The sequence below is a fragment of the Penicillium hordei genome (assembly GCF_028827395.1).
Source record: "Penicillium hordei strain IBT 12815 chromosome Unknown utg000004l_segment0_segment0, whole genome shotgun sequence".
NCBI lineage: Eukaryota > Fungi > Ascomycota > Eurotiomycetes > Eurotiales > Aspergillaceae > Penicillium > Penicillium hordei.
In genome coordinates, this window is record NW_026623145.1 from 771,996 (window position 1) to 798,143 (window position 26,148).

The following is a 26,148-nucleotide window of genomic DNA, read 5'->3' on the forward strand; positions in this document are numbered from 1 at the left end:
GGGTTGGTGTTTTTAGAGGAATTACCAAAATACCCAATTCAATGCATTTCCCTTCGCTTTGGGTTGATATAGGTTGTATATTATGGCCACACAGCATACATTTGACTCTTTCAAGACCATTCAAGTCATGTTTGAAAGCAAAGGCACATCACAACTTAGTATAGAAAAGGCTTGCATATGAAAACGACTAGAAGTACAATACACAGAAAAAAAAGACCATACATATACACACCGTCAAGAACATCACCCTAATACCCCTCGGCATTCTTCATCAAGAACGACTTAACAAAAGGCAACCGATCAACGACCCCTAGTCCAACACTGCGCGCCCAAGTAATAGGCCCTTCACCCGGAACATTGTACATTTTATGCAGGAGATCGCAAGCACCCCCGATCTTCGCATTGGGCAAGTACCGCTCAGACGAGTATCGCTCGAGAGTAAGCAAGTCACCTACATCCATACCATGCGAGACAGCATACTGAATAGTCTTCGATAGCGAAGCAACATCCGCCAGGCCGAGGTTTAGACCCTGTCCAGCGAGCGGGTGGATGACATGCGCTGCGTCACCGACGAGCGCAATACGCGGCGAGATGTACTGCGCTGCGTGCCTGAAGCGCAGTGGGAAGGAAGCGACTGTTCCCGTCTGCACAGCTGTCGCTGGGGGAGGGATTTGGGATGGGAGCGGGGTGTGCTGGACGCGCCAGTTGAGTTCGTCTTGGTGGGAGTGGGTTGAATCGGAAGAGGAAGAGGATTGCATGCCCATCATGTAGGTGAGATCTGTCATGTCAAGACGGAAGGCTGCATTGACCATGGCGAGGAAGGCCGGGGTTGGGAGGGACTTTAGGTAAGCTGCGTTCTCGGGGGTTGTTGACCAGACGAGGGTTGCGTGGTTATTTGGCAGGGGAAGGAGAGCGATTGGCCCGCCGAGAGCGGGGAGGAAGCGCTGGTAGGCCGTGCGCTTTGAGGCTGGGAAGGGCTGGGTTGCTGGCTCTGCGAGAGCGAGGGATGCGACGATGCCGTGGCGGCCGTAGTCCCAGCCTTGGGTGGGGATGTCTGCGAAGGAGCGGACGGGGCTGTTGATTCCGTCTGCGCCAACGAGGAGACGGGCGGCGATGCGCTTTGGTGTCTCTGTTTCCGCGGCTGGGCCTGTGGGCTTGACGGTGACGATTGGCCAGGCTGAGAGGTCGGGACCTTCGGGTTTGAGGTCTGAGCCGTTTTCGATGGAGGCAACAGTGGAGTTTGAAAAGAGGGAGAGGTTCTCGTCTCCTGAGTCAGCGATTCGGCGCAGTAGGGCGCGTACCAGGTTCGCGTTCTCGGTCATTGTTGCTACGGTGCGCATTTCTTCGAATGGGGATGTCTCCATTGACCAATCGAATGATATTCGGGATCCGGTTTGGCCGTCCCAGACCTGCATGTCTTGGTATTCTTGCACGCGATTGACATCGAGCTGATCGTATGCGCCAATGCTACGCAGGAATGACACAGTCGAGGGGGTCAAGCTGCTGACTCTGTTGGAGAACTGGTTCGGTTCGAGGTCCCAGGCTTTGGCTTTACGGAGATCTTGGCTCTCAATGAGAGCGACTTTGAGCTTTGAGGTAATAGGCGACGCTCCTACAGTAACATCGCATCAGTATATATCTTGCTTAATTATCTGCATTGTGTTATACATACGAAGTGCGGCCAATAACCCTAGGCCCGCGGGCCCGCCTCCAACACAAACCACATCGTAGAGGTCAGGGGAATCTGATTTGGACCCAAATCGCCGACGACCGGCGCTAATGCCATGCCGGCAGGTTGGGCAAACATACGACCGAAGGACGGCTCTGGAGATTGGACGCATTGTGTTTGGTGATCCATATGGAGGTTGAATCGGATGATCGAAGATAGACATGCAGTGCAAACAGTACAAACAATATTATCCATGCATACAGCTCCAAGGTTATGTTCAAGCTACTGATGTGAATCTATATCTTCTTTTTTTTTTAAAGCTCTCGACCTTTTCAAAGTATGAAACTGCATTTCATCGCGATTTCTACTTCATCTGCTATGAACTTGACTCCCTGAGTGGCTGCATATCCGAATAAATGAAGAGTTATGATGGTATTGCGGGTATGAAACGCGGAATAAGCTAGCGAAAGCAACAGATATGAACTGCTATATCAGACTCGGCCCGGGTAATGACTCAAGCATGCTCAGACCGAAATAGCTAAATGGCTCCGATAGCAGCCGCATCAGAGTCATGCCCGGGCTCAGCTTCGCCCTCCATCTCTGCTACAAACCGTTCCCATGTAGACAGCACGCCCTGGTAGAACTCGATGTGCGAATCAGCAAATGAACCAAGTCCATCTCGGAACTCGACCGCCTTGATACGTTCGAAATCTGCGACTTCGCGGATGACCTCCTCGTCGAACATCTCAGATGTAGTTTTTGCGGACTCGACCTCGCGGGTCAATTCGTCAATGCGGAGTTCAAGCTTTCGTACACGCTCGCGGCGGGACTGTTCGTGGTCGACACCGCGCATGTCTTCCATCTTAGAGCGGATGAACGATGCTGGGGAGGAAGTGAGTGGGTTTGAGGCATAGTAAGCAGCTGGGTTGGCAGCCAGAGAGTCACGCTCGGTCACAGCTTTATTGCGGTAATCGACCAAGGCTTCGAAATCGAGCTGTTTCTGTTCACGTGTCTTCAGCAGGGACTTGAGGGACATGATATACGACTCGGTATCGCGCAGCGATCCCAAATAGTTCTGGTCTGTATGGTCCTTCAAGCCGCGCATCCCGCGCGCGGTCTCTTCCACTGAAGCTGCAAAGACCTGCAGTGGCATCTCAATAGCAGGCTCTAACGGGACGAGTTTGCGGAACTGTGTCGCTAGCTCGGCATAGTCTGTCTCCAGATCGGATTCACGCCGCGCAACCCGTGCCACGGTCTTCTCCACATGTGACAGGTCTTCGTCGAGCTTATCAGCCTTCTCTCGCACCTCGATAAAGCGCCGGTCCGGCTTGTGCACTTTAGAGAAAGCGTTGACAAAGGAATCAGTAAAGTTATCGAAGATACCAGTAGCCGCGCCATCCGACCCGGTATTAGTTGATACCCGTGTTGAGTGCAGGCGCATATGCGCATTCCAGTCCGGCGATTCCAAGAAGATAGTGAGAAGAGGCGCTCGCCGAAGCACAGGATGAAGCGTCAAACGTTTCAAGAATCGATGCAGCGACCAAGCTCGTCGCGTTGTGAACTCCGGGCCGAACCGGTCTCCCCGCACGTACTCCATCTTGTGCTTGTCCGGGAGCGGCGGCACCGCGCATGCCGGGTATTCGCGATAGAGCGTCTTGTATAGGAAGTAGAAGTCGGTGAAGCGCCTCCGAACAGTAAATTCGGGTTTCTGGAACGATTTGAAGTCGGTCTAAATATATCAGTTATGGTCCTTTTGAGAAGAAACAGATGTCGAGAGGCCAAGGCAGCAGTTGCACCTCAACTCCCCTACAGTATATGCATAGAAGAAAGCATACATGTGTGGTAACCAGGTACGAGATATATGCATCTTTTGTCCCGTCATTTTCTTTGAGCGGAGAGTCAACTCGGCACTCAAGAACTCCATCGCCGATGCCCGCCAGGTCGACGGCGTCAGCTAGCGGGCCGGCCTGGGGCTCTTCTTGGGCGGAGCTCATTCTCCGCTTGCCATTGGAGTCATGGTGAGTTTCACTGGGTTCTGCAGCATCCGTACTTGCAGTTGTCGGCCGTGAGACATCACTGTCTGGGTCGTGCTTCCAAGACACACTATCAAAGTCATCATGTTGATCCATCGTGGGGGGTTGTCGGTCGGCCGTGGTCAACCGGCTGATAGTTGTTGGAACCCCAGTAATGCCGAGAATCAATATTTGCAGGAAATGTTTGATCAAGGAGGGATAGGGACTGAAAAGGTCAAAGAGATGGAATGGAGGGGGAAGTTTGGAGGTTGGAGCTGAGTTCAATGATCGCCGTTCCCCAAGGCGGAGTTCCCGAAGCGGAACGTCATCATCGCTTTATTATTAGAATTAACATGGTCCCTGGCAAAGATTGGATTTTCAAAGGTGATACATCATGTAGGAAGGTCGTCTACACAGTTCATGCTTTTTATCACCTCTACATACACCTAAACAGACATTTGAAAAGAACATCTAAAAACACATCGGATTGTTCTTACATATAATGTCCCCGATCGTTCGGGCCTAAATAGATCATCGTCGAGGACAAAGGCCGCATGAGCAGCCAATTATTCTAGTAATTCCGTGAGGATTACTTCGAATTTGATAGAACAATCTTTGTAGTATGCACAGCACGCTTTTGAATTCCTGTCAAATCGTAAATATACAGACAGACCCTAGTATCCCTACCCTTTCTATTCCTAGTGACCGATGCTCTCCAATTTAACAACCAAGTCAATATAGCAATCAACAACACCGAAAAAGATGCAAAATGACTATCGACATTAGATTAAGGCTTTTCCTGATGGGAGCCACCAGGGGACGTTCCATCTTGTCCGTCCTTCTCCTGGATACTGGCCAACCCATCACGATACGGCTCATCATCATCACTGAACATTTCCTCGTCACTCTCTCCAGCGAACGCATTATACAGTTCACCACCACGACGCTGTGTTCGACCAGATGCTCCAGTCATTGGTTGCATCTCATCCTCATCCTCAATCATTTCAAACTCGTAGTCGTCGTGAGCAGTGGTGCGACGACGCTTGATTCTCTGCAGCTGGAAGTATACACCCAATCCAATGAAGAAGGTGATGATCATGGCCAAGGATGCATAAATCCAAATCTGTGTGCGCTTCGAAGCACCAAAAGTGGGAAGCCAAGAGGATATATAGCCGGAGTCGGCGGATGAAGGGGAGGAGGTTTCAGCTTCACTACCGGTAGTGTTGGTGGGCTTCTTCAAATCTTCAACTGGCGTGGGCTCAACTGGCGTGGGCTTCGTGGATGTTGGCTTTGGCTTTGCGTTCACAGGCCGGTCATGATGATCATCCGGGTTGGCAGGGGCTCCGGTCTTTGTTGGAGTCGACGTAATGCTAGTCGTGGCTACAGGAGCATCCTCGTATGGATGGTCATCGTCATGCTCATCAGGCAGGGGGTGAAGCTTTTGGTTAGCTGCGTCGGCGGCCTCACCCCACAGATTGAGGCGCCAATCAATGAATGTACCTGAGTATTCATTGACATTGGAGTCTTTCACGATGATAGACCACTCGCCAATAGGAGATTCACCCCTAAGAATAAATTAGCAAAAGCATATATCATGGAATTGGAAGGACAGCACATACCAATGAGCAACGGACATGAAAGTCCAATCCTCGTATCCAACTGGCATATTGTCCTTTTCACGGGCAACGCTCAGGTGGCTGACGATTCCACCAGGGCTGCGCAGCTCAACGCTGATATCACCGCGGCGGGTGTGGTTGACATTCATAGTCACAGTGACATGTTCCAATTTGGCGACGTTGGCCCCCTTCAATTGATCAGCAGTGATTGTATAGCGACTGAGCAACCCCTGATTACCCTGGGGAATGTCTTGATGCACTCGCAGCCATGGCGAGTGGAGCCACGCTTGTGGCTTCACCAGATCCCAAGTTTTAGCAAGCTGGACCATGGTATATGTATCAACCTTTCCGAAACCCCAGTCATGGCTGAACTTGCGGCCAGAGGGCAGAACCTGCCAACTACCGTCGTCTTCGCTCACGGGGATGGCGGTCTCCACCATCAAGTATTGTAGATCACGCCAGGTCAGCTCCGGGCGTGCGCTGAGCGCGAGTGCCACGCTGCCTGCGGCCAGCGGACCAGCCGCAGAGGTGCCACCATGCCCAGAGAAGCACTTGTTAGCACCCACGTCGGTAGTGTGGATATAATCGCCCGAGCCGCTGCTGTATGCGACCACAAGTTGGGCCGAGCATGACTCGGAGTAAGAAGGGTGATTCCCTTCCCGGTCAATGGCACCCACTGTAATACTGTAGATACTGTTGGTATACCCGTCGAAGTTGCAGTTGTCCCCGGAGGCTGCACCGTTACCGGCGGCAAAGACATAGACCGAGCCTTTACCCCCTCTGCCCTTTTGGATACCGTTGGCCATGGCTCGCTTGATCAAGATTCCAGGCGCATCCATAGTAGCACCATCGTCGATGGGGCCCCATGAACATGAATATATGTCATTCTTTTGGTAGGCGAAGTTGATAGCTGCCGCTTCATCGACATCATCGATAGGCTTGGACAGGATCCGGATACCGGCTATCTTGCTATCGTATGCAACACCGACTCCACAAACATCGTTCTTTGCCGCCGCGATCTCGCCGCAGCATCGAGTACCATGCTTATCGTCAAGAAGAAGAGGGCGGGGATCCGGAAGTCCCTCGTTAAAATCCCAAGAACCCTCTGGGAAGTAGTTGGGCTTGAGGTCATTGCTATCCATGTCCAACCCATCATCGACAACTGCAGTGGCAACACCCTTGCCGGTTATCCCCTCCAACCACAATCCTGTCACATTGAGATCGTTTCCGGGGTGCAATGTGTTGAGAAGGTGCCACTGTTCTCTGAAGATCGGGTCAGTGATCCCTAGAGATGACATGGCCGTCTTCTGGAAATCAACGGCCTGCGCATTTTCCCTCTTGTCCAGCGTTTTGTAGGGTACGGAGACCGGCGGAAGTCGTTTCTGCAATCTTTGTCTTGCCGGAGCAATCTTATGCGACCACAGGATCTTGTCTAAGGGATCATCACTGGTCCCACGCGACTCGATTCCATCGTCGGAGCGCCGCCGGAGCTTTCGCCTGGTTCGTAAATCGTTCAACAAGGTGTCAAATTGAGCCGTCTGCTCCCGCGGTAATGAGAAAGCGTGGTGGCCATCCAGTTGACCAATCTGGCCCTCGTGGCGTGCGCCGAGGACCTGTGCGATGTGGGAGGGAGAGGTGGTATCATCGAGGTGGAGGGCGAAGAAGTCCCGAGTTTCTTGAGAGCGAGGGTGTAGGTTTGCGGAGACTGCACCAGCAAGGCCCAGGGTGGCAGTGATACCACTGACAATGCGCATGATGAGGAATCAATTGTTTTCGGTCGAGGAAAGGGATTAAGGGAGGGTTGTGAGGGTCGAGGTATCTAGTATGCGGTTGCCATCAATAGTTCCGGACCGTTGAATAGCAACTTGATGAGTTGTAGTGAGGGGTATAGGCGGACAAAAAGGAAATAAGCTCTAATAAGGCTATTTCCAAGGTTATAAAATAGTTGTCAAGAGGAGGTTGTAATAACCAAGTTGTAGGCGAATAGGAGGATCGTCAAGAGGCCACCCACACGGGATCCTATTCAGGCTCCTGACAGGTCTATTGAGCTCGACTTAGCTTACTGTGTAACATTCGGACAACATAACTAGTTAACTATGTCTTTTTCTTTATTAATTATCAAAGAAGATTTGGAACATTCTAAGGCCACGGTTTCTACATCGTAGTTTGTAGTTAATTAAATAATCTTATTACTTACCTAGGTGCCTGGACACCTGGGCAGGTGGCTTAGCTTACGTAGGTATGGCCTCGGCCAGGCATACGTACATATGTCAATGGTTTATAAATGATACTATCATTATTGAAATTGATGCATTGACTGCTGCTTAGTATTTAATCATTATCAACTGCAGGAATCAAATAGTTCAAGTCCTTGCATGAACAACATAGACTGCTTGGGTTTCCCTTTCCACTTCTAACCTCTTGCCGCTTTATTATGGGTAGAACTGAGCACGGGCTGGGGCTACACAGTAGCCTGATCACGGACTGAAATTTACCCAGTCACCGAGAGTACTTAAAAGCGGCACCTGAAATAGGATAGCTAAAACAACAGAACATCGAGCTACTTCCTATGTAGTAATAGTAACTAACTAGTATATGTTACTTAATTAGTTATATGCAATAACCATATTCTAGGTAACTGTGAAACATTCATAATTTCCTAGTATCCAGGTACTTCTATATATGTTTGTACTCCGTAGGTAAACAAGTATGTAGGTCTAACAATAGCTCATTCCAATCCCCGTACCAAATTTAAGAATTATGCTTAATTCTACATATTCTTTATTTCTATACTTCTATATTTCACTTTTTGGATATTTTATATTTATTCTAACGTACAATCGTGCATAAGTATTGCTTCTCTAGGGATCAAAGCCCTTGATAAAGCCTTCGTATGACAATAGCCCCGCGCGAAGGCTGGGGATAACCAGCCACCGGGTTATCGGATGTATAGACCTTGCCTTGCTCTTTTTTTTTTTTTTTCCGGCTTGCTGGACTTGATTGAAATATTTTTCTTCTTTTTCATCTCATCCTCTACCATCCCATTGACACTCCTATCCTGGCGTTGACCCGTTCACCTTTTATACAGGCTAACTTCCCTGTCACCGCCGCGTGGACCTATACCCCCGCCCAACTTGGCTTGTTGCTTGCGAATCAGCTCGGGCCATGGTGGAGTGACCCTGCGTTAGGCATCAGATCAAATCGCATTGAACCCCTTTCATCTATTTCGAGAAAAACAAAGTACGACAATTTCCCCTAAATCTGCTTGCGTTGCCTTTGGGACCGACATTAACGACATTGGTTCCAGTTGGGTTCGCAATTGCAAATACTTGGCGCCCTATCTACGCATCTTTTTCGATTATCTCCTTGAGTTTGGGCGCAAATACACAACATCATGGCTGCCACGGCAATGCGTGGATCGCCCGATATAGCAAACGGCAGCTCTAACCCCCACATTGCCAACGGAGCGCAAAGAGCTCAAGGAAGACGCAATCGCAAAAAGGCTCCTTCCACGGAAAGCTATGAACACGAGGCAGAATATGATGAGCCGGAGACACCTCACACCAGCGAAAGAGCTGCACATCCGTCAGGGCAGGCAGACAGGTCTTTCTCAGCAAGAGCCCGAAACCAGCCTGAGGGAAACCTGAACTATACAACCCGCAAGCCGATTCCTCCATCGACCTCCCAGTTATCGGAAGAATCTACCACACCCCGAGGTCTTCCCACAAAGCCCTATTCTCCAGAACCCAGTGCAGCCATGCCTGAGATTCATGTCCAGTCACCACCGCCTGCCCCGGCTGTGTCTTCGCCCCCGACTCGGTCTAACACCACACGTTCGGTCTCTGCCAGTGACTCGCGGCGAGATTGGGCACCAGAGCGATCGCCTCTTCAAAAGTTGGAAGTAACTTTGACTGGAATCAGCAAGGAAGAGAAGCGGGCACGAGTACAACAGGCAGAAATCAAAGCCCGAGAGCGACTTGCGCGCAAGAAAGCCGAACAAGAGAAGGCCAAATTGATGGCAGCAGTGGCTCGCGAGGCATCAGAACAACGTACGCAGGCAGAAAACCAACCAACCTCCGGCGCAGCCAAAAGGAATGAGCAGAAGGAAGTTCCAATTGGGGATGGCATGCGAAATGGACATGCGGCTGCGCCACCACAACAGCGACAACCAGAAAACACAGCTGTTCGTCACAGCAGGACCGTTTCTACAAATCCTCAGTATCCATCTATCCGCCGCCCCGAGGATCCTCAATATACACGCGCGGAAGCCGCTATCCCATCATCAGCTAAGAAGGGCAATGTGCCTAGACGATCAGTTACAGTTACCGGACCTGCCGCAAAACCAACATCTGTCAACAATATCAACCACAGTCGCTCGATGTCTCAAGCAGGCCCTCGAGCTACGCAAGCTCCTAGTGCCTTAAGAGCGGAGACAACAAACGAACTTTTAACAGCACCCCGTGCGCCGCAGGATAGTGCCGAGTCACAAGTCAAGCCCAAGAAACAGTCCGTGTCTTTCAATGTTCCACCACCTACACCCCCGCCAATCTTTGAGTGGAGGAATGCACAGCCTGCGCGGCTTGCGGCCCCTGACTTTGATTTCCAGAATTTTGACATGGAGCGCAGCAAAGCGTGGTGGGAAGGTGGCGGTAGCAAAGATCGTAGAAAGAGCAGGGCTCTTCCTAAGAACTACAAGTCTCCTGCTCAGAAATTGACAGGTAAGGTCCTCCGCTATCCTGATTTTCAAGCTACATTTCTTGTTACAAAATCACCAAATGAATTTATTAACACCCCCTAGGAGTAACTGAGCACAAGAGCTTCCAACCCAACCTCTTCATGCAATGCGGACCTTTGCTACGATACACAGGTATCAAGCGAGTTAGGGTTGATGGAGCCAGCGGTCCCGTCGACAAAGATATATGGCGAGGATCTATCATGATAGTGACTAAAGATTCTCGCTCTTCCTACGAGACCCTACCTACATTGAGACTATTCTCTCAGCCGATGGATCTTCTTCCTCCTCCACCCGTCGAGATCAGTCACGAAGATGGAATGCAACTGGCTCCCGAATATGTCGACCCAACGGCCGGGCTCATGAAAGTTGGCCGTGACGGGCGGCCTCTTTATGTGAAACCAGTTGAACATGTCGAGGAACATGTCGACCTATCTTTTATTGAGAATGACGATGGCATCTACGAGCTCTCATCTAGCATGATCGACTATACCAGCGAAGGCGTCAGACAACCTATGCCTTCCAACCGGATGCATGCCGTCGACGGCGAGACGGCGAATCTCCATCGAGACATCCCAGGAGCCCGCCTGTACGCTGATGCCGCAAGAGATGTGACCTTCTGGCGATTCAACATAGAGGTTGAACTTAGCACAACACAACAACGAATCGCCTATCGGATCAACCAGGGACCCGCCATGGGATTCTGGGTACCTCCGGCTGGAGAATCCATGAACATAATGTTCCACAGTGGTAACGGGTTCACCCCCTCTGCGGACTCTGATCGAGTCTGCGGGCCCGATCCGCTTTGGCGAGATATTCTTAACGAACATCAGACTCGTCCGTTCCATGTGATGATCGGTGGAGGCGATCAAATCTTCAACGACGCGGGTATTACAGAGTCAGCGTTCTTCCAGGAATGGATTAAGATTAAAAACGCTGCCGAGAGATATGGAGCGTCATTCACTGCCGAATTCCGGGCTGAATTGGAGCAATTCTACCTAGAGCGCTATGCTGCATGGTTCTCCCAAGGCCTCTTCTCTTTGGCAAACTCTCAGATTCCCATGGTCAACATGTGGAACGATCATGAAATCTTTGAAGGCTTTGGTTCTTACCATGATGATTTCATGCAGACTGCTGTTATCTCTGGAATTGGAAAGATTGCTTTCAAGTATTACCTGCTGTTCCAGCACCACAGTGTCCCCGAGGAAACCGAGACAGATGAACCCAGCTGGCTTCTTGGTGCCCATCCTGGTCCATATATTGAACAGCAAAGCCGAAACCTGTTCATGTCTCTTGGCCAAGGAGTTTCATTCTTGGGCCTTGATTGCCGCACTGAGCGACGGGTATGATTACTCCAATCTTCCGACTTTTGGAATATGCTAACACGTTCTTCCAGAGCAATGAGGTTCTCAGCGAAGAGACGTGTGATTTATTGTGGGACCGCTGCCACAAGGGGATTATGAAAGGAGAGACAAAGCACTTGATCGTTCTTTCAAGTGTTCCTGTTGCCTACCCCCGAGTGGTATGTAATCTGCTTTCTTCTGCCTTTAATAAAGCCTAAAACTAACGTTGACTCCAGGCAATGCTCCGCAATTTCATGAACAGCCGCAAGTCACTCGGCAAGGCTGGAGTACTTGGTGGGCTTGTAAATCGATCTGGCGGAAACGTGGAGGTCTTTGATGACCACTGGGCTGGCAAGCACCTCAAGTCCGAGCGCACATGGTTGGTTGAAGATCTTCAGGATCTGGCCGCAGAGAAGTCAGTCCGGATCACAATACTCAGGTAAGACCAGGCAATTTGCTTAACGGCAACCAAAATTCTAAACGATGAAACTAACTTAATCATTCAGTGGTGATGTCCACCTCGCTGCAGTCGGGCAGTTTTATTCGAATCCTAAATTGAATATCGCCAAAGACCAGGATTATCGATACATGCCGAATGTCATCTCGTCTGCTATTGCAGACATTCCGGAGACCGATCTCATTGCGGATATGCTCAACAAGCGGAATACAGTCCACCACATGGACTCTAACACAGACGAGGATGTCGTCCCCATCTTTATCCAAGATGTGAATGGCAAGGCCCGAAACAACAAACGACTATTGCCTCGGCGAAACTGGTGTTCGATCCGTGAATATAAGCCCGGATCCACTCCACCTGATACACCTGAGTCGGAGATAACAGAGACCCCACCTCGGCCAAATATGCTGCAGCGAACATTGTCGCTGGGTCGTGGAGACAAGGGGACTACAGAGAAGCCTGGTATTCTCAGGCGCCTTTCCACCCGTGGACCGCCTCCTACGAGGACCATGAGTTTTAGTCGAGGCGACGAGGCCACTTTCGATCGACGTGCAAGTGTTGACGGACCGATCCAGCCCCACGAGAACGGGGACAGCTATTTCCCAGGGACTGGGGCCGGTGCACCTCCGAGGCCCGGTAACTTCCACCGACGACCAACGAATCTCAGCCAAAAAGCGGCAAAGAAAGCAGCCAAGCAGGGCGATGACGCCTACATCAACCTCCAAGGCGGTCTCGCCATCACTCTGAACTTAGAGATCAGCCCACAAGACCCATCGGGTGTCACCACACCCTACAAACTGCTCGTTCCAGCACTGCACTACAACGGAACCGAGTACGACCCACCCCCAGCGCAGATTGTCAAGGGCTGGAGAAAGTTCCTACCCCGCCGCAAAAAGAACGACGGGGAAGCAGATGTACAGCCTGAAGCAGAAGAAGATTACAGTGATGACGACGAACAAGACGATTATGAAGACCACGACCTGATCAATAATACCCGGGCTAACGCCGCCACTAGCCAACAGCATCAACCACAGTACGAGGGATATCCTGGGAGTGAAGGGGAGGATGGAGATTCTGATGGCGAGGTCCCTCAACGTCTGCCACCGAATATGATGGCTGAACACTCTCCCAGTCCCGAGGAGCATAGCCGCCCACGAAAGAAGTGGTTCGGCGTAATCTAATGTACTATATTGACATTTGTGTCATTGACGTTGGCTGGTGACATTTCTTTTTTGCGATCTGATGATCTGTATGGATTTTTATGACTTGAGTATGATAGTTTTGTGTGTTTGATATAAGATTCCCCTAAGTTTAGCAAGGTTTAAACTGACATGTGATGTTCATTCTATCAATCGATCTCAAGTAAAGCCGAAGTATACAAATTCGGGCCGGAAGAAGTGCCTCGGGGGGGTGATCTGATGAGATTACATCAGCGGTCTCGACCGCTCACGTGATATCTGCTTAGAAAGCCCTGGAGCCTCGATGCGCAACCTGATTCAGCCGACTTGAATTGCCTTGAAATTGCCTTAAATCGCCTAGTTTAAACGAATTATCTCTAATACCCTGTGGTCTGGAAACCTCGGAAAGACAAAGAATCCAATCGCATCCCTGAGGGTCCAGTCTCTCTGATCTCATTGCCGGTTTATCAATCAACTTCATCGCCTATCACCTAATAATCCCTGTCTCCACTGCCCCTCCGAGAAAAGATATTATAACTCCCCTCCCTCTCCTCTTCTTCCTCCACTTCCCAGAAATACCTTCAAGCTGTTTTCCTCCGCCTTTCGTCGTTTTCCTTCCCTTCGATCCATTGGATTGACTGCCACTGCGGCCACTACTGTTCACCAACAATCTCCTCCTTCGGCCTCGGTCTTCTCTAAGTCGTTTCCGACGCCGTTGCGCGTCAATTCTAATACCGCCAGAATGGTGCACTCTCGAGTAGTTAGTAAGTGGTTTATTGAGTGGATCGAATAATCCAACTAACCCAAATGCCCCCAATATCAAAATTCTAACCGATTCCCCCCACAGTTATCGGTTCCGGCCCTGGTGCCCACACTGCCGCTATCTATCTCTCACGCGCAGAGCTCCAGCCAGTCCTCTACGAGGGCATGCTCGCCAACGGCACCGCCGCCGGTGGTCAACTTACTACGACCACCGACGTCGAGAACTTCCCCGGATTCCCCAACGGCATTGGTGGCGCCGAGCTGATGGACAACATGCGCGCACAGTCCGAGCGCTTCGGCACCGAGATCATCACCGAGACCATCTCAAAGCTTGACCTTTCCTCCCGGCCCTTCAAGATGTGGACCGAGTGGAACGACGACGAGGGCAGCGAGCCCGTCCGCACCGCGGACGCCGTCATCATCGCCACAGGCGCCAACGCCCGCCGTCTCAACCTCCCCGGCGAAGAGACCTACTGGCAGAACGGAATCAGTGCCTGTGCCGTCTGTGACGGTGCCGTGCCTATTTTCCGTAACAAGCCCCTCTACGTCATTGGCGGTGGTGACTCCGCCGCTGAGGAGGCCATGTTCCTCGCCAAGTACGGTAGCAGCGTGACTGTTCTCGTTCGCAGGGATAAGCTCCGTGCCTCGAAGGTCATGGCTGACCGTCTCCTTGCCCACCCCAAGTGCAAGGTCCGCTTCAACACCGTCGCCACTGAGGTTCTCGGTGAGAACAAGCCCAACGGCCTTATGACACACCTCCGTGTCAAGGATGTTGTCTCTAACACCGAGGAGGTCGTTGATGCTAACGGTCTCTTCTACGCTGTTGGTCACGACCCCGCCAATGCTCTCGTTAAGGGACAGGTTGAGCTCGATGACGAGGGTTACGTCGTCACCAAGCCCGGTACCAGCTTCACTAACATCGAGGGTGTCTTCGCCTGCGGTGATGTTCAGGATAAGCGTTACCGCCAGGCTATCACCAGTGCCGGCATGTTCATACTCCACCATTCCAATTATGATATCTGCATTTTGCTAACTCAATATTTTAATAGGATCTGGCTGTGTCGCCGCCCTCGAGGCCGAAAAATTCCTCTCTGAGACCGAGATTCACCAGGAGGCCAAGCCTGCTCTCTAAATACATACCTATTTTCCCACTTTTCTTTCCTATTTCTCATTGCCATGATACATGAAAACATGATGTTTGGCCGGTGTGTCGAGGATCCTTCTTGCTTCTAGACTTATATCTGTTTTTTGCATATCTCATTTCTAAATTCCCCGTGCATATCTTTGATGGGATTTCCTAACATCTTTCTTTTTTTCTTTCTTTTTCTTGTTCCTTGCTCCAGTTACCTGCGTCTCATGGAAGGGGATATCAAGTGGTCTGTGGTTTTATATCAGTTGGTCTGCTTGGGATACCTATACCCATAGAGATAGAGATAGAAGAAAAAGAGAAGCTCCCATATCATCTTCCATACATTTACAACCTTGCAAGGTTCTGTTACTTGTCTACATAAGTAAGACCATTTGAATTTAAACTGTCATTCATTGATATCAATAAGGCTGAAACGATACTCTATCACAAATAGTCTCCCCATAGAGACGAATTACCTTCTTTTCCTTAACTGTCTACGCAGGTAGTCTACCCATTAACAATAAATCCTCAGCGCCATAAAACACCGATAAATTCTTATTTCTCAGACTTCACAGCAGGCACAGAAGTCGTAAATGCAGTAGCAAGCACCGGCACCGACGGCGCATTTTCAGCAAAATCCGGCATAACCCAATCATCAAACGGGTTCTCCGCACAGAAGCGATCCTTAACGATAAAAGTCTTCCGCTCCCACTCAGCAACGTCAACCTTCCACTTATCCCAAGCCTCGGCATTAGCACGACGGTTAATCTCCGTCTGCTCAAGGTATGGGACTTTATCAGCTGGCGTTGCAGAGCGCCACATCTGGCCCAGCGCGGCGCGGATCTCGTCACGCGGAGCCTTTGCGTTGGGGTTGTTTGATGCTGCGCGACGGGCTTCGTCGCATTGGTCCCGGCAGCGCGTCCAGTAGTCTTTTTGGTAGAAGAGGAAGGGGTTTAGGCCGGATTTTGCGGGGCGTGGTGGTGCGGAGCCGAGTTCAGCGTAGATTGTTGTCCACAGGGCTTGGTCGTAGGCGTCGCGGCGGGATTTTTCGGTTGAGATTGGTTTGCGGGAAGTGGAGGTTGAAGGGGGCTTTTGTTGGGTGACTATTGGGCTTTCGGTGGAGGAGAGGGATGAACTGCCTCTTATTCTTGTCTTCTTGGTAGTTGCGCCGTTTGGCGTGGAGGATTTGCTTCGAGTTACTTTTGACTTCTCCGGGACGAGAGGATGAGGCATTGTGATGGGCCCGGATATCGGCTCGATGATTTCTGATGCTGCGCGAAGGCCTGACAGGTATGCTCCGTGCACGGTTGCCGGATGGGTGCCGCAGGTGGCTTCGCCGGCGAAGTGGAGGTTGCCGATTGACCGGGCCATCAGGTCGTAGTCGTCTGGGAAGGCTTCGGCGGCCACGTAGGAGTAGCTGCCGTATGTGAATTGGTCCTGGCCCCAGCGGGTGGTGATAGTCTCCAGGGGATCGGGAACTGTAGTGTGTTTGAAGACGTTTCGAAGTTGACCTGTGACCTCCGTAATGATTTCGTCGTCGGATGTAGATTCTGCTTGGTGGGCTGCATCACCAGCCATGAGAGCAATCAAGCATGGGAGCCCGGTAGTCTTCATGACATTCCAGAAAAGATAGAATCGACCGCGGTTTGCCGCATAGTCTTCTTGAACCATAGAATCAGGGTTATTCGGTTCACGAAGTAGGCCAAACATATCTCGCTTGGTGTCCCAGAACGGCTCTTCGAACACTAAAACTACCTTGTTCATTATTCCGAATCCCAGCCTGTCAATTGCGCCACGCTTCCAGTCCGGAAGAGGAGGTTCGAACTTGATTTTCTGCTGCTTCAAGACCCCAAGGGAACCGGTGAAGACGACATGATCTGCCATGAATTTTTCTCCATCCTCGCACTGGACAACTGCCTTCTGCTTTTTGTTGGACCCGGTTGTGTCGTAAGAGATGGCGGTAACAATCTTGCCGGTGCGGACATCGAGCTTTTCTGGCAGCATGTAAAGCCCGTAGGGTAATTGCTGGTAGCCACCAATGACCTGAGAATGTTCGCCCTCGAACTCGTTTCCGATATCCTGGTCCCATCCCGATAGGCTAAGTTTGTTCACGTTGGTAGCATTCGCATACTCGAGGTTGGCGAAATGCCAATTCATCAACCGCATATCCTTCGTTGTCACTGGAAGCATGTTTTGATATTGTTTGACACCCTCGTCCATAACTGCACCGAGAGTCTGCGCCTGAGATGCCTTGGAAATCTGGTCCAGTTCAATGGTGTCGTTAACGGTGTATCCCGGGTTAAGCTTCCATCCAGTTGTCTGACAGGTCAATGCTGCTGGGTCATCTTCCGAATTTCCCGCTAGATCACTTGCCACATCGACGGATGGCTCATTTTCGGCAGTCTTGTGCTTTATTCCTCGTCGAACTCGCTTTGTGGGGACCAATAGATCTATTGTCCCAGCTGCCCTCGCCTCTTCATACTGTCGCACGGTGAGTCCATCATCCACCGCCGATTCGCGGCCAGCATCAATCATGTCGCGGTTTCCCTGGGCGGTTGGCATAATCTTTGCTTTGTGACGGTAGAATCCGGTTCGATCGAGCAAATCATTGTAAAGCTTTTCTGCCATCGCGTCCTGAACCTCATTCACGGGCGATCCATCAATGTCGTAAATCGTCGAAACATCCCGTATCTTATGGTAATGAAGTGCCAGCTGGCCACGAACTATCTGGTCCAGCGGGTTGCCATGATCAAAGCCGACAATGATCTGAGCACCCATTTCCGCCTTTGGAACAAGCCCAACAGGCAGGGTTTCAGACTGTAGACTGTGCAACGGATGCGAGTAAATGCGTCCGCCTACTCTTCGGCGTCCCTCGAGGAGAATGACTCGGGGCATGGCATTTGAATCACGGTATTGGCGGAAAAGGCTCTCCAGTTGACGTGCACACCCCAAACCTGCCATTCCAGCACCGATTACAACGATTGTAGGTCCCTCTTTTCGTCTTCCGCGTTTGGGTTTCACCGGGGCCAATGGAGCCTCCACGCATCCGTGATTGATGTAGCCATTTCGTGCCAGCCAGTCGTAAGCAAACGAAGCCAGATTCATCCATCGGTAATCTTTGGCACATCCGAGTGCTTCCTCCCTGGTGACAGCCACCATGGGATTTCTGCCCCAGAGTAGCAGGATTCCATTTCGTATGTTGAGGTAGATTGTGACGTGAACGTGGCAAAGGTGATCTTGTAAGAATTCTTGTTCTAGTCGGTGGAGAGCATATGGGTTCAGCCGTGATGCGTACGCTGCTCTAACGCACTGCCCGCCGTAAACAGAGGGATGGATTTTAGATGGGATGGACGATCGAGGTCGACATTTGGACAAATCAACCTTCCCGCTTTCCAATACATTCGGCCCAAACACAATTGGCTGTGTAGAAAGAGACTGAACAAGATGGGGAGGAGGCGATGTAGAGGCTTTTAGTTCAAAGGAAGATGTCAAGTCGGTTGAGGTTGTTGACTCATTCGGGGTACTACTGCTGCCACCGGCATACAGCCTCTCCGTTGAACCAACAATGTGGGATCCATCAGATAGGAAGGTCTGCGAGTTGGGGTTGTTGTGTTCTAGATTTCCCAGAGCAATTGATGCTGAAGCTGCTTCGTAAGCTTTGTGCGTGATGCGCAGTCGCTTCGCAGGAGGTTCAGGCAGTGCGGTCGATTCAGATAGAAGGTGTTCTTGGCTCTGCACCGTGATCTCAGGATTTGGCACATATTGATTCATGTATGATTCCTGATCCGGGGGGATTCCAGCAGCCTGGAACCTCATGGACGCTGCGCCATACATGTTGATACACGGGTATCCGCAGGTAGATCCTCAAAAGACTGTGTCGAGGATGACAGAAAGAGAAAAAAAAGAAAACGCCACGTTAACAAATAGGCGCTTTGTGAACCCGAAGATGTTATGTCGACAATCCTTTCTATCCCGAGAATGTGTGGATATCAAATATTCAGACGTTCACCCATGATACGGTCATAGGAATCGATCTGCGGCAAGCCGAAGGAACACAAGCTGAACGAATGGATCAACTGGGATCATGTTAGATGAGATGTAATATGGCAAAAAAAGACCAAGGGAGTATGAGAGAATAGATCTGTGAAGAAGACCGAGGAAGCACGGATATCAGGACATACATCGAGTCTCCCCCCCACAAAAACCCTCAAGAATTGAGAATAAGGCCCATCAAATCGAGCAAGAATATTTTCATTCGAAATGAATTAAATAAAATTGTAATTGGATTGTGAAACTTGATGGAAGAGACAGTGTGATGACCAGAGTAGAAAAACCCTGGCTTGATCCCTCGGAGCGGGGCGTATTTCTCAGTCCGGCATGCGTCAAGTTCGTCAACGACGGCTGCTCTCTATGTTTCTTCACTTTATAAGATCGAGAATCTATTTCATTTATTTGGGTTATCTAGTTTTGAACATGAGTGTGCAGACCATATGCCTCATCCTCCCCTGCGAACCCATCCGAGTCATTATCGGTGAACTCAGTGTGATATGATATCCTGGTCGAGTTTTTCCAAGGGCCCGGCTGGTCACTGTCGCTATCGTCACCCAAGATCAGGTCAACATTGTCATCGTCCAAATCAGCGAATCCAATTCGCTCTTCTTCATCTCTTGCAAGCGTAGCAGAAGCTTTGTTCACCTCAGGATCTTCCGAAAACCCACGATGAGGACGGTGTGCCGCATGATCAGCTTGGAGAGAATCTCGGATATCTGCACGCTCTTGGGCCTCGAGCTCTTTTGCGCGAGCAAGAGTTCTAAAAGAGAGAGAAAGTGATCAGCATGAGTCCACACGATATTGACAACAGATGATTTTAGGGGTTCAAACCTTTGGTATATATACCACCCGGTAAAGATTCCAATACCGGCTGTAAGAATAATACTGCAGATGTTCACAACTTTGGATCCCGCACTCATCTCCTCGCCATTCTCGGAGAGCAGACGCATCCGACTACCGATGAACGCAGGGACCAACAATTTGGGAGAGGTGATGGCCGTCGCAAGTCCATACATCAATGGCTGCACCGTAGGAAATGTGGACACAGCTCCGTTGCAGATTGAGTAGGGCAGCGGGCATAAACGGATCATACAAAGAAGCTTGAGCCCATCATACTTCAATGTCAGGGCCAAAGCAGCGAACCTCTTGTCATGTTCTATAAGGCGTTTAACGAATCTAGACAGAATTGTCCGCGAAACATAAAACGAAGCAGTCGACCCCAGAACTGATGCGGAAGCGTAGATAAACCATCTGTAGAAGAGTGTCTAGTTAGCCTTCTGTTTTTTTTTTTTTTTCGCAGGTAAAATGAAATAACATGAATCGGTCTCTTACCCTTTCCATACACCAAATATAAAACCAGCCACAGTTCCAAATGTCGACCAACCCAGAAGAGGCGGGAATGAGACAAAAAAGACACACAGCCACAGGATGAAGGCAGCTAACCAGGATGTTTCCCACTTCTCAGCGACCGGGCCAAGCCAGGCGAACAACTTCCTAGTTAGCACCATGAGCGTGATAACGGATGCGACCAGGAATAGAGCAGCGAGGACAGTTCCTATTTTCTTCAACGGAGTCATCCCCTCCCATATCATATTCATCCGGACATATAACTTTGTACCCCGCTGGATTATCTGTTCGCGATAGCTTGTAGCCTGCCCGCTCGACCGGCCGGAGCTTCGCCTACCGGTGCGACTCCAGGGCGGGTGAGCATCATTGCTAGGAGAAGAAGATATGGAATCCGGAGAAGAGGGTGAAAGAGACAATGCCCTGGCGGTGGATTGGTAATCCGCAGGCATTGTGAAATGTGAATGGTCCCGTATCAATATTCGGTAGGATGGTCGAATCCGGGGGGGAGATGAACCGCTCTAAAACAGTGATCGGCAGGAAGTGCGATACCAAGGTCAATAGGTGAATATCCAAAGAAGTTTCAAGGGCGTATCAAAGCCCTGATAGTTGGATCGGAGAATGGAAGAGAAGCCAAGCACTTTTAGGCTGAAAATCAGTTTGACCCTTAAAAGTCCAGATTGCATGTCAGCGGATCCGCCGGACTTTGAGCTCGGGAGTATCCAGGTAGTTGACCGATCTACAACATACATCTTCCCCAGAGCTGTTGTTTACTTTTTTGTATGCTGTTTATACTATAAAATGTACATGTATAATTCTCGTTAAGTATATATTTGGATATATTTATGTCCACTAATATTGGCAATTGCTGACACTGCTATAAAAGTGCAGTGAACACCCCCACTGGTGCATGAATCTTCCTGTTTATTTATCTGTTACTGATAGTTTTATATTTCTTTTTTTAATTTACCTAACTTATTATTATATTATCCGGTTGTGATACAAATAATAAATATCACCTATGTGTAGGTGTAGGTACCTTCAGTGTCACTTGAAGCTCAGCCGATAAGCTGTGCCCCAGTGTTGATCTCCTTCTCCGCCTCCCCCCTCTTTGTCACTTCACCCTTTATTCAACTTTCACAAATCGGCGGCGATGCGATGTAATTATCTGCTTGTCCTTTAGCATTTTCACAACTCTCATCATCTTGCGCTATAACTTGGAATCAACCTGAAACCCCCTTTCGTCCTTCACTTGCCCGATCACCTGGATATAGAGAGAAAGCATGAGGTGCCTCTGATCTGACCCTCCACTCTAGTCTTACTCTCGTCAAGCACATTCGTGCTTATTACTCCAGCCTCGCATAGTCGCCCCATCCAGGATCCGACCACTTCGCCGCTAGGGAGTTTTCCCGATTACTTTCGTCCGCGCGTATTACTTCATATCAACATACATCATGATTTCCGACGACCTTCTTGAAAAATGTCTCCAGATCCTGCAGGATCAGGCACTGGATGAGGAAGAACAGGTGGAAAAAGTGGAGGACTTCTTGCGCGCAAACACGTCGTTGACGGGTACACCTTTAGAGAACGCGGTATTGGACATCCTCTGGCGCCATCGCAACCGAAACTTGCCAGACGCATCGCCTCCAGTCCGTCATACCGTGATCCGTCGCTCATCGCCTGCGCCATGGCAGATGGCCCGATCATCCACACCGCTATCCCCTCATTCGACTCTAGGAACAAGCCCCGGGAGTTCCTCGTGGATGCAAAGCTCCCGTGGGCCATTCGCGCGGCCTCCGCTATCGTCTACTGTTTCTCCGTTTACCTCTCCACGCCCATCGCCCCGGCTTGCCCTTGCGCAGCCTATTCCTCATTCCCCAAATCTAAACGCCTACGAGTTCTCAGACCAAAGTCAGATTTCTGACTTCTATGGAGACCTTGGGGGCGATAACAATGTCGACTGGCTAGTCGCAGATGATGCCAACAGTACAACGTCGTCCGCCGGCGGTCTCAGCACCCCCGGGGCACTCAGCGCGACTGCGGTTGAATTTGTTCCAGATATGAGCCCACATGATATCCTGCGCACGGTGCTGGGTGACAAGCGATCAAATGATGAAATAGAGGCTGCACTGGAAGCTAATAGTTATGATCTCGGTGCCACCATTGCTTCGCTCTCCCAGGAGATAGAATCCGAGGCGATTGCAAAACAACACGATGACGGCCGTGTTTTGGTTGGCAAGTCCATGACAATGGACCAAGTGCGCCCGGTCACGCCACTGGGTAGCAGTCGCAGCCCTGTGGTCTGTAAATACTGGCTGTCCACTGGACAATGCCTTCGAGCGGACTGTCGTTTCAGTCATGACCTAACCACACATGTGTGCAAGTGAGTGTTTTCAAATATTCTGGACAAGCCAATCGTTCTTGCGCTAACAAATGTGAATAGGTATTGGGTTATGGGAAATTGTCTAGCTGGTGATGGATGTCCCTTCTCGCACGATCCTTCGGCGCTTATCGGCAATCTTAGTGTCACGGATGGTAGTCGACCAGCTTCGCCCTCCCTGTTCCAGGTAGACAGCGGTTCTGATGCATTTCCACCCCTGCAAGCGGCAGATAACGGAGACCAATGGGCAAATCAGTACACGGGCCGCTACCCTGCCCATCTCTCTGCTTATCAAGCCAGCAAGTATGCGCCCCCTGGCCTCCTTCCTGGAATGGGCAAAAGAAATGGAAGCGCAACTCATCTCGGACGCCCGAACTCCCGTCCATCTAGCCGCCACCAGAATCGGGAGTTAAATCCTGCTGCACCGTCCGTGGACGATCCAGATGCCTTCCCAACTCTTGCTGCGGTCAATGCGAAGAATTCAGGGAAAAAGCATCATGGGAAACGGGGTGGTCATAATAACCGCGAAACCAGCTTGAGCAAGGAGAGCATCCCTTCCTCTCTGGCAGATGTGGTTCGAATGACCCCATCTCCTGGCCCCGGGAAGACCAAATCTGGCACCAGAAACAAGGACACGAAGGGCCGCGAGAACAGTGCTGCAGCTCAGTCGATCCCACCCCCGCAAAATATCCCCTGGCTGGAGACAGGCACACGAGCCAATCAACAATATATCAAATACCGGACAGAGGCTATTCGCCACGGCACTGTGCGAAACAAGTTCCTCCAGAGGTAAGCTTCCAGCGAGTACTATTACCTTCCAACACTTCTAACGATCATATCTACTAGCGCTGCCCAAGCATGGAACCGCAATGATGCACGAGCTGCCAAAGCATTGTCGTTACGCGGTCAGGCCGAGAACGACGCGATGCGCAGGTGCCACCGGGAGGCCGCACGCCAGCTTTATGAAGAACGTAATCAGCACCTTTCTCACAAGGGATTGGATGAATCTTCGGAAGAATTATACGTTGATCTTCACGGTCTCCACCCAGAAGAGGCTATCGAATATCTCGAGAAGATCCTGCTCAAGCATGCTCGAGAAGGCCTCCGAGTGGTGTATGCCATCACAGGTACTGGTCACCACTCGAAGAACGGCAAAGATAAAATCGGCAAGGCCGTTAAAGCATGGCTAAACGAGTGGCGGTACTTATTCCGGGAATTCAGTGTACCCGGTGAGCGAGGCGGTTATGTTGGAGGGATTCTCGGCATCGATCCAACCAGTTATGACAAGTCAGCAGCCAAGGAGCTGGCTAGTGAATTGATGGAGGCCAACGCTGGCGGAGAGCCTCCCATCCTGACTATGGGCAAAATCCATTTACTCAAGCGCGAAGACATAGAGACTCAAGATCAATGACCCGGCGTGTCATTCAACTCAATTTGCGTCAAAGCGGCATGATACCCTATCGAATTTATCCATTGAATCCTTTGATAACTCAACTTCTTTTCAACCTTTTGGTCTAAAACTGTGACTCAACCACAGCATGCAGCAAGTACATCAGGCGAGCATATTGAGTTCTTTAAGCAGCATTTTTTTATAGGATAGATCCTTTTTGGTTATATGCTTCTTCAGCATGACTCTTAGAACTAGCGAGGCAACCCGAATAAAATCCACAGCAGGAAAACGCCCCTTTTCAAAGAAATGATGCACGCATAACATGAGTATTAGAATGTATAACAAAACATGTACAGGGATATCATGCGTAGATAATACACAGCGCTACACATATCACCCACCTACTCCGGCTCCTGATGCTGCCACTCCCCCCTCAAGGCATCAACATCAACACCACAAGCCTCCGCCTTTTTGACAATAGCCCTAGCCTTATGAGCAACAGGAACATCAATCATCTTCCCATCAAGCGTCCAAGCACCCCTCCCAGCCCTTGCAGCCTTCTCATCTGCAATAACAACCCGCATAGCCCACTCCGTCTCCACCGCATCCGGCCCAAAGATCTGATCCGCAACCTTCACCTGCGACGGATGAATACACTGCTTCCCATTGAACCCCAACCGGCGTCCATCCAGACACTCCTCCTGCAGCGCAGCCGGCGGTGACCCATCCCCATTCTCAGACTTGTACGCCGTACAAACGAGGTCAATCGTCGACGGCAGATTCGCCGCCCGTGCAGCGGTGACTATCGCAGACCGCGCGAACAGGAACTCCGTTAACGAGGGTGTCCGCGTGATACTCAGATCTAGCGCGAAGTCTTCAGCTGCGAATATCAGTCCTTGGAGTAAAGGTGACGCGGCGCAGATCTGAGATAGGTTTGTTAGGGACTTGGCGGACTCGACTAGAGCCAGGAGTGAAATTGGAGTTCTTTCTGTTTGTGGTTGCTGGGATAGAGTGTGGGTTATGACGTCTGTGACGAATGTGAGGTCGGAGGCGGAGTTGACTTTTGGAATTACGATTGTTGTTAGGTTTGGGGATTGGAGCTGGGATGGTCAGTGAGTTGGACGCTGTATGTGTGTTTCAGGAGTCCACTCACGACTTCGGACAAATCACCCAATGCTAGTCCGCTGTCTACGGAGTTGATTCGCACGGCGCGTTCCCGGATTCCTGGTGGCGCGGCTTGGTCGATTGCTCTCCGCACTAGCGAGCGCGCCTCGGCTTTCATGTGCGGTGTCACGCTATCTTCTAGGTCGTAGGTGACACAGTCGGCAGTTAGTGAGCGCGACTTGTCTAGGAAGCGTTGGGAGGAGCCCGGGACTGTTTGATGTTGTTTGTTAGCTTGGATGCTTTTTTTTGGAGCTCGGGGAGTGAAATGCGGGGAAGATGCGGCTTTGGAAGGGAGCTTCAACTTACCGTAGAGGAGGGAACGACGGAGAGTATTACGGGCTGCCATTGTTTAGGTGGTGATTTGTGTGTACATTCAAATGGTATAGAGTTGTGGATTGTGTACTGTGTTTCTTGGGGAGTGGAGGTCTTTATGGAGTTGAGTTGGTCGGGAAGAAGCCGACTCGGCTATCTGTAAAGCCGTTTACTATGTCCCACGTAGAAGATGGGTAAAGTTGGATTCTTTTCAGTTTTCTTTTTTATGAGCGGATAGAATTTATGAGATTGTTACAATTGGCTATTCGTACTATTCCTATAGGAGGTTTGGTTAAATCGGAGAACTCAGCATGGGAACCATTCCATCATTCTCCTTTAAAAAATTCCTGTACTGGTGGAATTTTGGCACATGCGCGGTCCATCTTTTCCTACCATACATGATAAAATACCTATCGTGTTCCAGATCCAGAGCTAGAGCCTGTCACCTTAGTCTCATTCATGTTGAAAAGAGTAGAAGTCACTTACTTTGATGGATTGGCCGGTACCATGGATTCTGTGCAGTATTCCAGAGAGGCTAGAATAGTGACCCTTTAGATCAAAGTAGACGATCCCACTCTCTTTTACGTCGTGGTGCCTGACCGTAGCAACC

At 50.3% G+C, this 26,148-nt stretch overlaps 9 protein-coding genes across 9 annotated transcripts; 3 read left to right on the forward strand and 6 right to left on the reverse strand.

The window, feature by feature from the left end:
• Positions 1-248: 248 nt before the first annotated feature.
• Positions 249-1,841, reverse strand: N7537_007569 (putative ubiquinone biosynthesis monooxgenase (Coq6); the record flags this gene model as incomplete). The annotated part of the gene is made up of 2 exons (XM_056898624.1): positions 249-1,612; positions 1,673-1,841. 2 exons carry the CDS (start codon positions 1,839-1,841, stop codon positions 249-251), a joined length of 1,533 nt encoding a protein of 510 aa, XP_056750700.1.
• A 366-nt stretch (positions 1,842-2,207) lies between these two features.
• On the reverse strand, positions 2,208-3,922 carry N7537_007570 (sorting nexin-4; the record flags this gene model as incomplete). Its single annotated transcript, XM_056898625.1, has 2 exons — positions 3,505-3,922; positions 2,208-3,398 (listed from the first exon to the last, which is right to left on the reverse strand). Exons 1-2 carry the CDS (start codon positions 3,796-3,798, stop codon positions 2,208-2,210), a joined length of 1,485 nt encoding a protein of 494 aa, XP_056750701.1. The 5' UTR covers positions 3,799-3,922.
• Positions 3,923-4,468: 546 nt separating this feature from the next.
• kexB (kexin kexB) lies at positions 4,469-7,051 on the reverse strand (the record flags this gene model as incomplete). The annotated part of the gene is made up of 2 exons (XM_056898626.1): positions 4,469-5,246; positions 5,301-7,051. The coding sequence occupies 2 exons, from the start codon at positions 7,049-7,051 to the stop codon at positions 4,469-4,471; spliced, it is 2,529 nt and encodes an 842-aa protein (XP_056750702.1).
• Positions 7,052-8,691: 1,640 nt separating this feature from the next.
• N7537_007572 (uncharacterized protein) lies at positions 8,692-13,010 on the forward strand (the record flags this gene model as incomplete). The annotated part of the gene is made up of 5 exons (XM_056898627.1): positions 8,692-10,015; positions 10,096-11,372; positions 11,426-11,551; positions 11,609-11,811; positions 11,879-13,010. The coding sequence occupies 5 exons, from the start codon at positions 8,692-8,694 to the stop codon at positions 13,008-13,010; spliced, it is 4,062 nt and encodes a 1,353-aa protein (XP_056750703.1).
• A 739-nt stretch (positions 13,011-13,749) lies between these two features.
• trr1 (thioredoxin-disulfide reductase TRR1) lies at positions 13,750-14,901 on the forward strand (the record flags this gene model as incomplete). The annotated part of the gene is made up of 3 exons (XM_056898628.1): positions 13,750-13,771; positions 13,855-14,754; positions 14,819-14,901. 3 exons carry the CDS (start codon positions 13,750-13,752, stop codon positions 14,899-14,901), a joined length of 1,005 nt encoding a protein of 334 aa, XP_056750704.1.
• A 552-nt stretch (positions 14,902-15,453) lies between these two features.
• Positions 15,454-18,732, reverse strand: aof2 (putative lysine-specific histone demethylase Aof2; the record flags this gene model as incomplete). Its single annotated transcript, XM_056898629.1, has 1 exon — positions 15,454-18,732. One exon carries the CDS (start codon positions 18,730-18,732, stop codon positions 15,454-15,456), a length of 3,279 nt encoding a protein of 1,092 aa, XP_056750705.1.
• A 627-nt stretch (positions 18,733-19,359) lies between these two features.
• On the reverse strand, positions 19,360-20,744 carry N7537_007575 (TVP38/TMEM64 family protein; the record flags this gene model as incomplete). Its single annotated transcript, XM_056898630.1, has 3 exons — positions 19,360-19,708; positions 19,780-20,199; positions 20,281-20,744. 3 exons carry the CDS (start codon positions 20,742-20,744, stop codon positions 19,360-19,362), a joined length of 1,233 nt encoding a protein of 410 aa, XP_056750706.1.
• Positions 20,745-21,746: 1,002 nt separating this feature from the next.
• N7537_007576 (CCCH zinc finger and SMR domain protein) lies at positions 21,747-24,083 on the forward strand (the record flags this gene model as incomplete). Its single annotated transcript, XM_056898631.1, has 3 exons — positions 21,747-22,675; positions 22,736-23,461; positions 23,519-24,083. 3 exons carry the CDS (start codon positions 21,747-21,749, stop codon positions 24,081-24,083), a joined length of 2,220 nt encoding a protein of 739 aa, XP_056750707.1.
• A 380-nt stretch (positions 24,084-24,463) lies between these two features.
• Positions 24,464-25,572, reverse strand: N7537_007577 (HpcH/HpaI aldolase/citrate lyase family protein; the record flags this gene model as incomplete). The annotated part of the gene is made up of 3 exons (XM_056898632.1): positions 24,464-25,162; positions 25,216-25,436; positions 25,533-25,572. The coding sequence occupies 3 exons, from the start codon at positions 25,570-25,572 to the stop codon at positions 24,464-24,466; spliced, it is 960 nt and encodes a 319-aa protein (XP_056750708.1).
• Positions 25,573-26,148: the final 576 nt, after the last annotated feature.